The sequence below is a fragment of the Rhodamnia argentea genome, chromosome 1, assembly GCF_020921035.1.
Source record: "Rhodamnia argentea isolate NSW1041297 chromosome 1, ASM2092103v1, whole genome shotgun sequence".
Classification (NCBI taxonomy): Eukaryota; Viridiplantae; Streptophyta; class Magnoliopsida; order Myrtales; family Myrtaceae; genus Rhodamnia; species Rhodamnia argentea.
The window spans coordinates 6,539,787-6,551,259 of NC_063150.1; the positions used below are offsets into that span (position 1 = coordinate 6,539,787).

Sequence of the window (11,473 nt, forward strand, 5' to 3'; positions counted from 1 at the left end):
TTATGTTCTCGTGGATTGGAAGAGACAGGATCGATGATCAAATACTCTGTTCTCTGCAAAAGTATGCAATTCGCTGTGGTTTTGATCTTTATACCTGTTTTGTCTGGTAGAACTTGTATACCCATTATGAGTTGAAGCATCTAGAGAAGAAGACTCGAAACGATTCCTAGTCCAATCATTTGTTAGGGTGGCGTTGGTCTTCTGACTTCTTGTCCAAGGTTTCAGCAGAGTAATCATGGAGGGCGGCCATTCGGTGAGTGTTAGAGATAATGATTCCAATATTTGTAATATTCGCGGCAACCACAATTTTATAATACGCAGTCGTTGAAAAGTCCAGAACGATCCAAGAGTTTTAAAGGATTATACACAATGGTTCGTCAAATACTACCAAACTGTACGATAAAAGGGAAGTACCTAACTCGACTTACTCAACACGAGGGCAAGTTCATTTCTCATCTTGCCTAAGAACTCTCTCTATATCATTGAGAAAAGAGTACGCACAATACAAATTGTCAAATATCATCACCCTCGATACGGAATAAGATGTTTGCAATTTTATTTGATTAAATATATCTCTAAAGGTCATACAGGATCATTTTTCTATCTAATTCAAGTGACATCGCCCGACAAAATTAAGCATGTCTAGTCTTCATTCCCAACATGAAAGTTAGAACCAACACCTTTGCATTGATATCTCGTGCGTTCTTATCAAGATGGTGTACTTTTCTCTCTCTTTTTTTAACCCAAGTGCATGAGCGCAGGTGCCCGACTCCCTGGTGGTCTATGGGACACTCTGCAAGCTCTAGGAATAAATTAAATCCGAGCATTTGATTTGCGTAGATTATCCTTATCCAAAGCAATTTGTATGCAGCTGGTGAGATTTGAATAAGTGAAATGCGGTTCTCGAGTTCAGAAATCTCCCGATACCTCAATGAACAATGCCAATTCCAGCTATTGTTATCAAATAGCAAGTGGGTTGATTTGATAACAAAGCAGTTTTTGGCCAGCCCCAATCAGTTAATAAAGTATGCCAAGAAGCAATACAAGGTAAGTCTTAGATATGGTTCTCTTAGTTAGAGTGACACCGTAAGTCTCGTCATTCTGTGAGTGGAAGATTGGATATTTGCAGGACGACATCGTTTCGAATTTCTATTTATATTGGTTTTGGGGGACCTAGCCTATTATTTAGCGGACTTTATTGTTTCAAACGCTACGTCATGGAATGCGCATCCCCGCCGGCGGGAGCCCCGCACCTGTGTGACGACGTCGTAATGGCCGGTCCTATCTACGGAAGAAGCAGAAAAGCTTCCACATGTTTCTGGGCGAGTCTCGGGACCCGCCACGCAAAACATCCCCGAACAACAAGTGAACAACTGACACGTGCACTCTGTTGTACGAGGCCACGTCAACATGTTCGCCACGCTTCGTCCCACAACGCCTTCACTCTAGAAAGTCCTCGTCAGCTCCTGGCTCTCTGCAAATAAAAGAACATATGCCACGCCATCTTTTATCATCATCGCAGCTGAGAGCACGATCAACAGGAGACCAAAATGCGATCGAGATTAGCTGCCATAGCCGGAAGCTCTTACAGAGCCGTGACCGGATTCGGTTGCGAAACCCCGAGGCGAGGGCTCGTGGCGGTCCCGAAAGGTCGAGCGGCCGATCCCGAAGTACTCGGAGAAGAGCGAGAATCCGAGGTGAAGCCCGCTGTTTTCTCCGGAGAGCCAGAGGTATATGAATCATCTGAACTTGCCGTACTAGATCAGGCAAAGTCATAGTAATAGCAAGCAATGGCACGACGGAATTCGCTTAAAATTTCTATACACCTGGGTTCTTTCTATCGAAATTGATTCTGATCCATACAGGTTTTTTTACGTTCTTCTAAACTGTAATTGAATCACGTAACTGGCAGAAAACTAGGGAAGTGTACGAGCCTGACCCTAAAACAGCATTGAAGCGAGACGTGGAACACGAACTCCCCATGCCCAGGGGAGACTCCGAGCCGTTCGTGCAGCCCAGGCCGCCGCATTCCACCTCGCCCAAGCTCCAGAGTACCCCTGTGCACGACCCCGTCGAACCCATTTACCAACAGAAGCAAAAAAAGGCATCTGCCACGCCAGTTGAGAATGTGAGCTGCGCGGGGCTGGATGGCTCGCCGTGGCCGGAAGGCGACGGGGAGAACCAATCGCAGGGGAAGAGGGGAGAAGCAGATGAGGACGACAGGGAGTACTACAAGCACCACAAGGCTTCGCCACTGTCGGAGATAAAGTTTGCGGACACAAGGAAGCCGATCACGAGGGCGACCGACGGGACGGCAGACTCGGCGGAATATGGGAGAGGGCCGGGTGTGGTTGGGTGGAGGCCGGAGCAGCTGGACACAGCGGAGGAGGCGCTGATGCGGGCGGCGAGGATCTGGAAGGAGTCGGCAATGACGGGGGTCCCTGATGCGCCGCAGTCCAGAGTGCTGAGGGCTCTTCGTGGTGAAGTATAAGACTAATGGATTTTCCCCGTAAGCTTCAATTTGGGAATGTACGTGTATAACTTAGCGGTCTGTTTTGAGGCAAAATACGAATGGGCTCATTGTAATATAATTCTGCTTGCAGTAAATTTTGTCTGCTTGCGGGCGGGACGTGCTGGATCTTTACAACTTGCAATTTCCAAAGACGGGTCCCTTCATGTACATCTCTGACGCGTAATAATCATTCATTCCATCCTGTCGCTTGATCATCCAACACATTACTGGGAGAAATATAGAGGCGTCAAACTGTGGGTCGGGTCGGATTTGAATCGAATTGAATATAGTCCAATTCATATTGATTTATTTAATTCGCTTTGATCCATTTTCACGTGATATAAATTTTATGATCTATAATCGACCCAATCCATACCCAATTTGACTCGTATAATTTAAATATTTATATATTTAACCAAATCATGATATATTTGTTTCATAAAATAAAAAAATGTAAAAACCGCTTGGCCGATCGCCCACCGTCGTCACCACGGCTCGCCCACCGCCTCCACTCGCCCACTGCCTCCATCGAGTTGAATTTCACGAATCAAGTGAAATGCACACTGGAGTATACATTTCTGCACCGGGACAGGTTGATCATCAAGCAACAAGTCTAATGTGAGGATTATTTTCTCAATTTCAAGCTGAATATGAGGCTCCCAACCACACGAGGTTGCACAAAAACTACGAATATAAAATCACACAAACATGACAAAAACACTCACGTGGTCCAAAAAGGACTGAAGAGAGGATTCTCCCTGAGCAGTTGGAACGAGAGCCTCCCGAAGAATTTGGCAACGCAGCCGCCTTCGAACCCAACAAACATCGTCACGATGAACACCGCGACGTTGGCGACGACGATCACCGGGACTAGCCACGACGTCCACCGCTTGTTAGAGTAGCGGCAGCAATTCACGTAGTATGCCGTTTGATTGTAGCTCCCACTCGAAGTAATTGGCCGGGCGAGGCCCTTCCTAGAGCCTCGCTCGAGATCTCGGCTCGACATGGCTCAAATCAAACCAGATTCGAAGGGAAAAACCAACCCAAATTTGATTCACCGAGCGAACCATCATTTACTCTGTCTTGAATTCAGAGAGTTTTCGAAGGGTGACGGCATTGGTTGGGCGGGTGGACTGCGGCAGCGGCAGGGTGCTGGTCGGTGGCGGTGGCGGTGGCGACGGGCGACGGTGGAGGGCGACGGCAGCGAACGAACAGTGGGCGGCGGTTTATAAATGACTAAAAGTTATCTTGCGAAGCTATAAGCTACAGGTCGAAAATGGGTCGAGTTAAAACTCATATTTGAATGGGCTTTATAGGCCTAAATTCATATTTGACCCATTTTTTAAGTTTGTTGAACCCATATTTGACTAAAATGAATAAAAATGAGTTAAAAAGTGAGTCAAAGACTCATATTGACAGCTCTAGAGAAATCTCAACCGGCCATTCCATTCTCAAGTCTCTCGGGCTCCCGTCACCGTGATCTCTATATAAGAGGGCCGACTGTCGATTCAAGTTGTTTGGAGAGCCCAAGTCGTCATCATTCGCTTCTTGGGGGCCCGTTTAGGATGATGGTCTTGTTAAATGGGGACGACCTGAATTGCTCTGCTCTGTTGGCTCATTAGTTGTTCCTGAGCCACCGGTTTGAGGCGGCATCCGACGCGGGAAGCGATAATAAGGGAGAAAGCAAAGGCTCTGCGTACGCGAATGATTCACCGTCTCTAACGTTTCGGCTATATGAAGCTGGTTACGTAAATGTTAGCTTGGTGGTGAGGAAACCGGATGAAAGTTTTGACTTTTTTATGATATAAGCTACCATTTTCTTTCATTCATTCCCAGGGTGCATGCACGAAAACGTGACATGTCATGACATTTGCCAAACGTACCGACGACTATTACTCTTGCCCTGCGCCCTATCATCATGGGATTATTTATATAAAAACGGACACGATCGCTTGCTTTTCCATGTTGCTGATATGACCTAACATTCCGCAGTGTAATTTGGTCGCCCACTCGCTGTAGAACCTACGGATCGTGGCCCCACTCATATGCTCTCGCGCCCACGAACGGCTACTTCACAATCCCGCCGCCTCTTTCAAAATTGAAAACACAACCCCCCTTGCGCGCTCTGTCACCATCTCTGCTTCTCTCTCTCTCTCTGAGGCAGGAAAGGCAAGAAAATGGCGAGAAGCACTTCGACCGTGCATACTCCTCACTCGGAGGTTCTCTTCCCTGCTCCCCACTTCATCTTCAACATAATTGTCAAAATTTCATCGTGAATTCGTCATCTTCTCTTCTTTTGGCGGATGATGAGCAACGCGATCCTCATCTTGGAGGACCGGGGAGGTTCGAGCCGGCCCCCGGTTTCAAAGTCCATCGGCAATGGCAAGCCCCTTGCCTCCAGCTTGGTCAGCTCGCTCTCCGTCTAAGTGAAGAAACTCGTGGAATCAGAGCGCCCCGTCAAGGCAAAGGGCTCCTACAAGGTGGCGTCGCCGACCGAGAATCCGGGGCTCCCGGGAAAAGAGACCCCGAAGGAGCAGAGGGCTGCGAGCAAGACGAGGAGGCTGAGCCAGGTAGAGACGCCAGAAGCCCTAAAGAAGGCCACGAGGAAGAAGAGGAAGGTGACGGAGTCGGAGGTCGGTGGTTGAGACGGTGGGAAGACGAAGCGGTTGAGTGAGGTGAAGATGCCCAAGGGGTTCGAGAATGGTGACAAGAAGAAGACCAAGAAGACGGCAGCGGCGCCTGTGAAGAGGAAGAGCTTGAAGAGGGCGAGTTCCTCAAAGCCAGCGTAGAAGGTGGGTAGGAAATAATTTTGTGGGAGAAGCCAGTGGCTCCTGTTCTGAGTTCTTTCTGTAGTCTGTTTATCAAAGTTTTGCTCTGTTTCTCAGGTTAATCTTCTGGTTCATGTTGTTTTGAGCCCGTCTCTCTTTAATTTGAAAGGACTTAAAAAAGTAAACTAGCTTAATAGTCTGACAATATTGTCATTTCTCACGATTTTTTAATTACTAACAGTCCGACAATCTTGTCATGAAAACATTCTCCCTTCAAAAAATATGCGTATAGACCATTGTGTGACCATTGTGCGCTAAATATGATTCTCTCCTTTAAATTCTCATTCACAATTTATTACCTTATTTATTTATTTTTTTGGTCGAATATTTCCTCATTGAATTCGATGTTAACAATCAATTGTCACGTATTTTATAAGAAAAGCTTCCAGTCCAAAAACTTTCACAAGAAGAAAATAGTCCATGGTATTCATGCTTCATCCTCTCCAAATTTTATCAATTGAGCTGCAAAATGGAGAGACAAACACTGATTTTCTCATTTAATTTCTAAAACCTATTTTTAGGATAGTCGTTAACATCTTTTGGAAGTTTGACTTCTGCAGCCTCAACATTACTCATTTCCCTAGTGCACTTCTTCCTTGTTTGGTTTAGTATTTGGAAGAGGCTTTGTGCTTCTAAAGTTCCATGACAAAATGCAAATAACGTTTGGTTCGTTTTTTACTTGATTTTGGTGAAATACAATTCCAGGCCCAGGCCTTTGCCCCAAAGTAAGTCTAGAGGTACCTTGAAAAGCTACACTTTCGGAATGTAGCTACAATTTTTCCTTTCAATTTTGCCCTCGTTCAACTTTCATAATTTCATAAATATCCTTAAAAATCCTAATTTTGTCGGCAAGGGCCTTGACCACGGATGAACGCTCGCGAGCATCCGGCGAGCCGTTGCCGCCTTGCCGGACCCTAGGTGAGGCCGGCCGGTGGCTAGAGGCTAGATCCGGCTGCCGGCGACCAAAGCTAGCAGTTGCTTGACGAAAAATAGTTTATTTAAAAAAAAAAAAGTAAAAGTCCTTTATAAAGTGTAATTTTTATCAAATAACATTTACATTAAAGTTGCCTTATAATGTGTTTTTAAATACACTTTACCAAACACTACTTGCCTTTCGAAAATTCCATTTAGCTCAAAGATATTCGCATTTTTCCAAGGACATTTCGAACCAAATGGGCCAGAGTTGAATGTAAGGAAACTTTAGGCAAAAAAAAAGGCTCACGCTTTTTTCACCCCTTGTATGGCTTTGACGCTCATTTTTGTGTGTGTTTTGATCATTCTATTCTTTGTATGGCCCATCACTTTTGGTACAAATTTATATGCTTCTTTTTTCTTTTTTTTTGGGGTAAGGATATATGCTTCTTTTTTTATTTATTATTTTGTCAACTATTTTGTTTCCATTTTTTCTTTTTCCCTTACGAGTACCACTTTCCTCCTCCTCCTCCTTCTTCCTTTCCACGCCTCCTAGTCCTCCTTGTTGCAAAAAACATTGTGTCCCCTATTTATTATTTATGATGCCAACGGCCTCGTCATCCCGTCTCTCTATTCTCTTAACTTCACAAGGCAATCGATTTCTTTGCAAGCTCCTCCCCATTGACTAAGATAGAAGGGTGGTGTGGGAATTAAGCTGTCCGCATGATTTTGGACCTTCAAATTCTTAGGAACCACCTTGAGCCTTTGACGGATCAACAGTTGATGGGCATATGTAATTTGCAACAATCTTCGCAACAAGCCGATGATGCCCTATCTCGGGGAATGAAAGCGCTATAGCAATCTCTCGTGGACACACTTTCTTCAACCATACCGAGTCTTACTACGACGGAAAATGTCGCAGAATACATGGGCCAAATGGCTATTCCGATGGACAAATTGGCCACTCTTGGAAACTTAGTTCACCAGGTGCTACTTAATTACAAGGCATGCCTTTGAAATATTTAGTGTTATGCTTACTCTATTCGATATGAGTTATGCCTTTTAAAAGAAAACCCAACATATGCGAGGAAAATCTAGCTGGTATTGAGACTCAACTCTTTTTGTTCCTTCACTTATAGGCTGACTTCTTGAGATAGCCGTTGGATGCATTAGATATTAACCACCCGTCAAGCAGCTCGTCCTCTTCTCATTGTCAACGACTACATCTCTAGTCTCTGAGCTCTAAGTTCGTTAGTGTTAGCTCGTCCTAAGACCGAAAACATATATTCTTCTTAACACTTCTAATTGTAATTAATAGTTTTCATTAAAATTTAACGTTTCCAGTGGGGATCCCCTTATGACCAATGAATGCAACTATAGTGATTCGGGCCACCTTTGTTAGTGGAAAAGATTTCCACGTGGTTTCCGACTTCAAGAATAAAATCTTATGCAAAGGGTGTCATGGAAACGATGGATGAGGACGAACATATCATTAATCAAAATAAAGGACAGAGACACGGGAGGACGATAGGATTGCGAGATACGGGGAGGACGACAGGATTGCCATAATAGATAATAAACAGGAGACGTCAGGGGTTTCTAGAAGAAGAAGAAGGAGTAGGAAGCGTGGAAAAGGAGGAGGAAGAAAAAAAAGGAAAGTGCAACCCATGAAGGGAAAAAGAAGAAAACAAAACAAAAGAGTTGACAAAATAATAAATAAAAAAAGAAGCCTATTAATATATATTAGAAGTGATGGGCCATAAAAAGGATAGGATAGTCAAAACACATACAAAAAGGAGTGTCAAAGTCATAATGAGAATGGAAAAAGCGGCGAGCCAAAAAAGAATGAAAGTCTGTTTAGATACTTAAAAAATGAAGAGATGGCACGGGACTCCTTGAGGTGTCATTTGCAAATAATCACAGGTTCAACAAGTGAATTCTACTATAATCTCTGAACAACCAAAAGGAATTGGCAAAAGTCTATTATGTCCGAGACAATACCTATAAACCAAATAATTAATGAGTAAATAAAATCCAATTGCATGCAACTTTTATCAAAATTGCACCGAGAGATAAACAAATCGACATTGCTTTCCTCTTCTTTTTTTTTGCCGCTATACAAAATATTGTTCCGGAGGGCAAACATAAGTGAAAAATTTCCCATTTTTTCGACAATTGAGAACAGAAATTCCTTCGAACATTCCAGAAAATAAACGATGGCGAGAGAAAAAAATATTCCAAATTTAGTCGGCTGAAAATGGCGTGAACCCTACGTATAAATACATGCATGGATGTTCCAGAGATTCGTCCACATTCTGGGCCAATCCTGTTTTTCAATGTGTTGCATTTTGGGTGCAGACGGTACAATGAAACCGCCAAGTCGATGAAGACGGTTCGTTTCTAAGCAACAACCATGGCGACGATCTTCTCCTCTTTGTATCCCTCTCCTCCGTTTGGGGCCATTACCTGCGCATCTCTCCCTCCTCTTCCTCCGGAATCTGGATTTGAGTACATTAAGAATGGTCTCTTCGCGGTGATGCCCCGCTCGGCTCTCTCTTTCCGGTTCCTCTCGAATTACCTTGAACCACCCGGTAAGTTCAGCAGATATATATGGGTGTTTTTTTTCCTTCTTTTCTCTCTCGGGTTCCCGCTTAGTGTCGCGGCGAAATTCGAATCACATACAAGCGATCTCTGAAATGTTGTTAATTTAGGTAAGATTAGGCTTGTTGTTTTGGTTAGGTATTTTAGGGTTGGCAACTCCATCGCACCGGTTAAGCACTTCCATTATTTGGATGTGGTTTCGAAGATGGAATCTGAATGTTTAGTTCGACTTTCATTAGGAACATATGGTCGGTGGAAAAAAAAAAGAAAAAAAGAATTCGGCTCGTTGGACTAGGTGGACCTCCCCAGCAGAGTATCCCTTTATTTCAAAGTAAGCAAAAATCAAGAACCGCGTCTGTAATTAGGGTGACTTGCTTGGTCCAAGATATTAGGCAGGAGCAATAGGTGCTACTCGACGATTCGAAATGGCTCTCCGCTAGGGAAGTAATTGGGTACATTTGAATGCAATCACGAACCATAAAGTGAACTTAGACCGGGTTCGACTTCCTTTTTCTTTTTCTTTTTCTTTTTTCAATTAGTATGGTGCTGAGCCGAGCAAGTCAATGTTAGATGGTAGAGATCTTGCGATTTGCACTTTAAGTATATACCCACGTACACGACCACTAAGGTACTTGATGTCCAAGATTATGCACCAACCAAAACAAAACTTAGTCACGGCATTGATAAAGAAAGAAAGAAATTATTTCCAGTTAATGCATGGATCTAGAAGGGTCGAGTCAGATACAAGTAGATCAGAGTCCAATGCAATGCATTGGAGGGTGAGACCACCCCCCACAAACCCATTTGCTTCGTGTCTAGTCATAACCCACCATGGACGGTGACATGCCACTCGAAAATGGAAGGTGCCCTTGTCTCTTGGCATGACCCACTAATGAATGATATTGATCCCCACCAGCCTCTCCCTCACTCCCTCTGGATCAGGAGAAGGGAGCGGTTAAAAAAAGTTCACACCAACATATTTCGGGAGACGAATTCTTTCAAAGGAAGCGTTCTAAGTTATCAGTGGATCCTGATCGGGTTGGGACATTTTTTTTTTTTTTAGAGTATAGAAAGCATCTTTGCTGCTGGCGAAGGACTTGCAATTCTAGAATTGACCCGATCCATGTAGATTCGATTAACTCAAAAGAAGTACTCTTAAGTGATAGGTGAATTCTGAAGCATCTATGCTTCTGGTGAAGGACTTGCGATTCTAGAATTGACCCGACCCATGTAGAATTGACCCGCTTTTTGAGCTTTAGCCAGTATTTTAGCAGCAGCTGTATTATTGAGATTCCATCCATTTGGCTGCATCGAATCATGTGATGTAACTGCTCGAGCGGGACTATATTTATTTGGATGCTCGCAATCGCCACATGTATTAACTCCCTCCTACCAATGCATATCCACTTAAGCAAGCTCATCATGCCTCCCCACATTTATTGTCTCCCCATGTATTTTTTATATGCTTCATGTATAAATGTATAAACTCATCCAGCGCTCTCTCTCTTTAATCTTTGCAGAACCATAAACCAGTAGAGAGAGAGAGAGAGAGATCAACAAGGCTCGAAGAGAAGACATGGAAGGGGCGTCCATGGGTGCGTTCAAGGGCCTGAGGGGATACTGGAGGAGGAGGAGCTACCGGAGGTTGGGCGTGGGGTCGGGCATCCGGCGCTGCATGCCCGTTGTGGAGCTGGGCTCAACCCGGCGGAGGCGGCGCTGGTCCTGGCGGATCAAGATCTCGCCCAAGCTCGCCTGCCTCAGGTCGCCCAAGAAGTTCCTGATCTGGCTCCGCGACGGCTACGTGAACATGATGCTGCGCTTGGCTGACTCGCGAGTGGGCTACGCATACGGTGCTGACGTCGGGCTGAGCGGGTTCGGGAGCCGACCGCTGAAGGAGTACGACCAGAAGGTGATCGTGGAGGTGTACAGGGCCCTGATGGCGGCGCAGGCGAAGGCCATGACCACAACCAGAGTCGCACCGAGTCTGTTCCCGCTGGCCACAATCAGCGAAATCATGTAAGGGAGGATTCCTCGGCCGATGGGGGAAGCCGGAAATAAAGGAGGTGCGGCGAGAGGTGTCGCCGGAGATGGGCATCCGGACAAGGAAAGGGTTCCAACTCTTATGTTTTTTTTTCCCTTTCTTTTTCCTTTTTTGGTTTCTAATTCCTATTGTGTAAATTTGCCCTTGTACCGCAATTGTCTGGCGAAATAAAAGACAACGTCACATGCAACTATAAACTTTCTTAAGCAAAAAAGTGCAGGAAAAAGAGGAAATGTAACTGGAGTTGTCGTTACATTCTTCGCTTTGAGAATAGGATCGTGTCTCTTGCTTGGTTAGACCCAAATTTCCCACATGTTTCTAATTTTCATTTGACTTGGTTCATCGTAATTTTTGTTTGACGAATGTATTTTCGATTTTACTGAATGCTATGTTCAATTGTATCTTCAATCTCGAAGAACTCAACAAAAAAAATAATAATAATAAATCCAAATTTTGTTGGTGGAGATGTGACAAATGCTCATGATCATATTGTTAATGGTCAACCAGGGAGCATCTTTATTGTCACTGTTTTCGGTTAGCGAGAGTCGCAATCACTTCGATTTTTGTTTTCACTTCCAA

At 44.4% G+C, this 11,473-nt stretch overlaps 2 protein-coding genes across 2 annotated transcripts; both read left to right on the top strand.

Moving 5' to 3' along the window:
- Positions 1-1,487: 1,487 nt before the first annotated feature.
- Positions 1,488-2,680, top strand: LOC115750204. The gene is made up of 2 exons (XM_030687396.2): positions 1,488-1,730; positions 1,913-2,680. The coding sequence occupies exons 1-2, from the start codon at positions 1,551-1,553 to the stop codon at positions 2,489-2,491; spliced, it is 759 nt and encodes a 252-aa protein (XP_030543256.1). The 5' UTR covers positions 1,488-1,550; the 3' UTR covers positions 2,492-2,680.
- Positions 2,681-10,317: 7,637 nt separating this feature from the next.
- Positions 10,318-11,180, top strand: LOC115750199. Its single transcript, XM_030687390.2, has one exon. The coding sequence runs from the start codon at positions 10,430-10,432 to the stop codon at positions 10,871-10,873; it is 444 nt and encodes a 147-aa protein (XP_030543250.1). The 5' UTR covers positions 10,318-10,429; the 3' UTR covers positions 10,874-11,180.
- The last annotated feature ends 293 nt before the right edge of the window (positions 11,181-11,473 follow it).

What these genes read in the sequence shown, in the direction of transcription:
- LOC115750199 (XM_030687390.2), top strand. Translation starts at nt 10,430, where the DNA reads ATGGAAGGGGCGTCCATGGGTGCGTTCAAGGGCCTGAGGGGATACTGG.
- LOC115750204 (XM_030687396.2), top strand. Translation starts at nt 1,551, where the DNA reads ATGCGATCGAGATTAGCTGCCATAGCCGGAAGCTCTTACAGAGCCGTG. An exon ending in TTTTCTCCGGAGAGCCAGAG is followed by an intron (nt 1,731 to 1,912) that starts GTATATGAATCA and finishes CGTAACTGGCAG; the next exon opens with AAAACTAGGGAAGTGTACGA.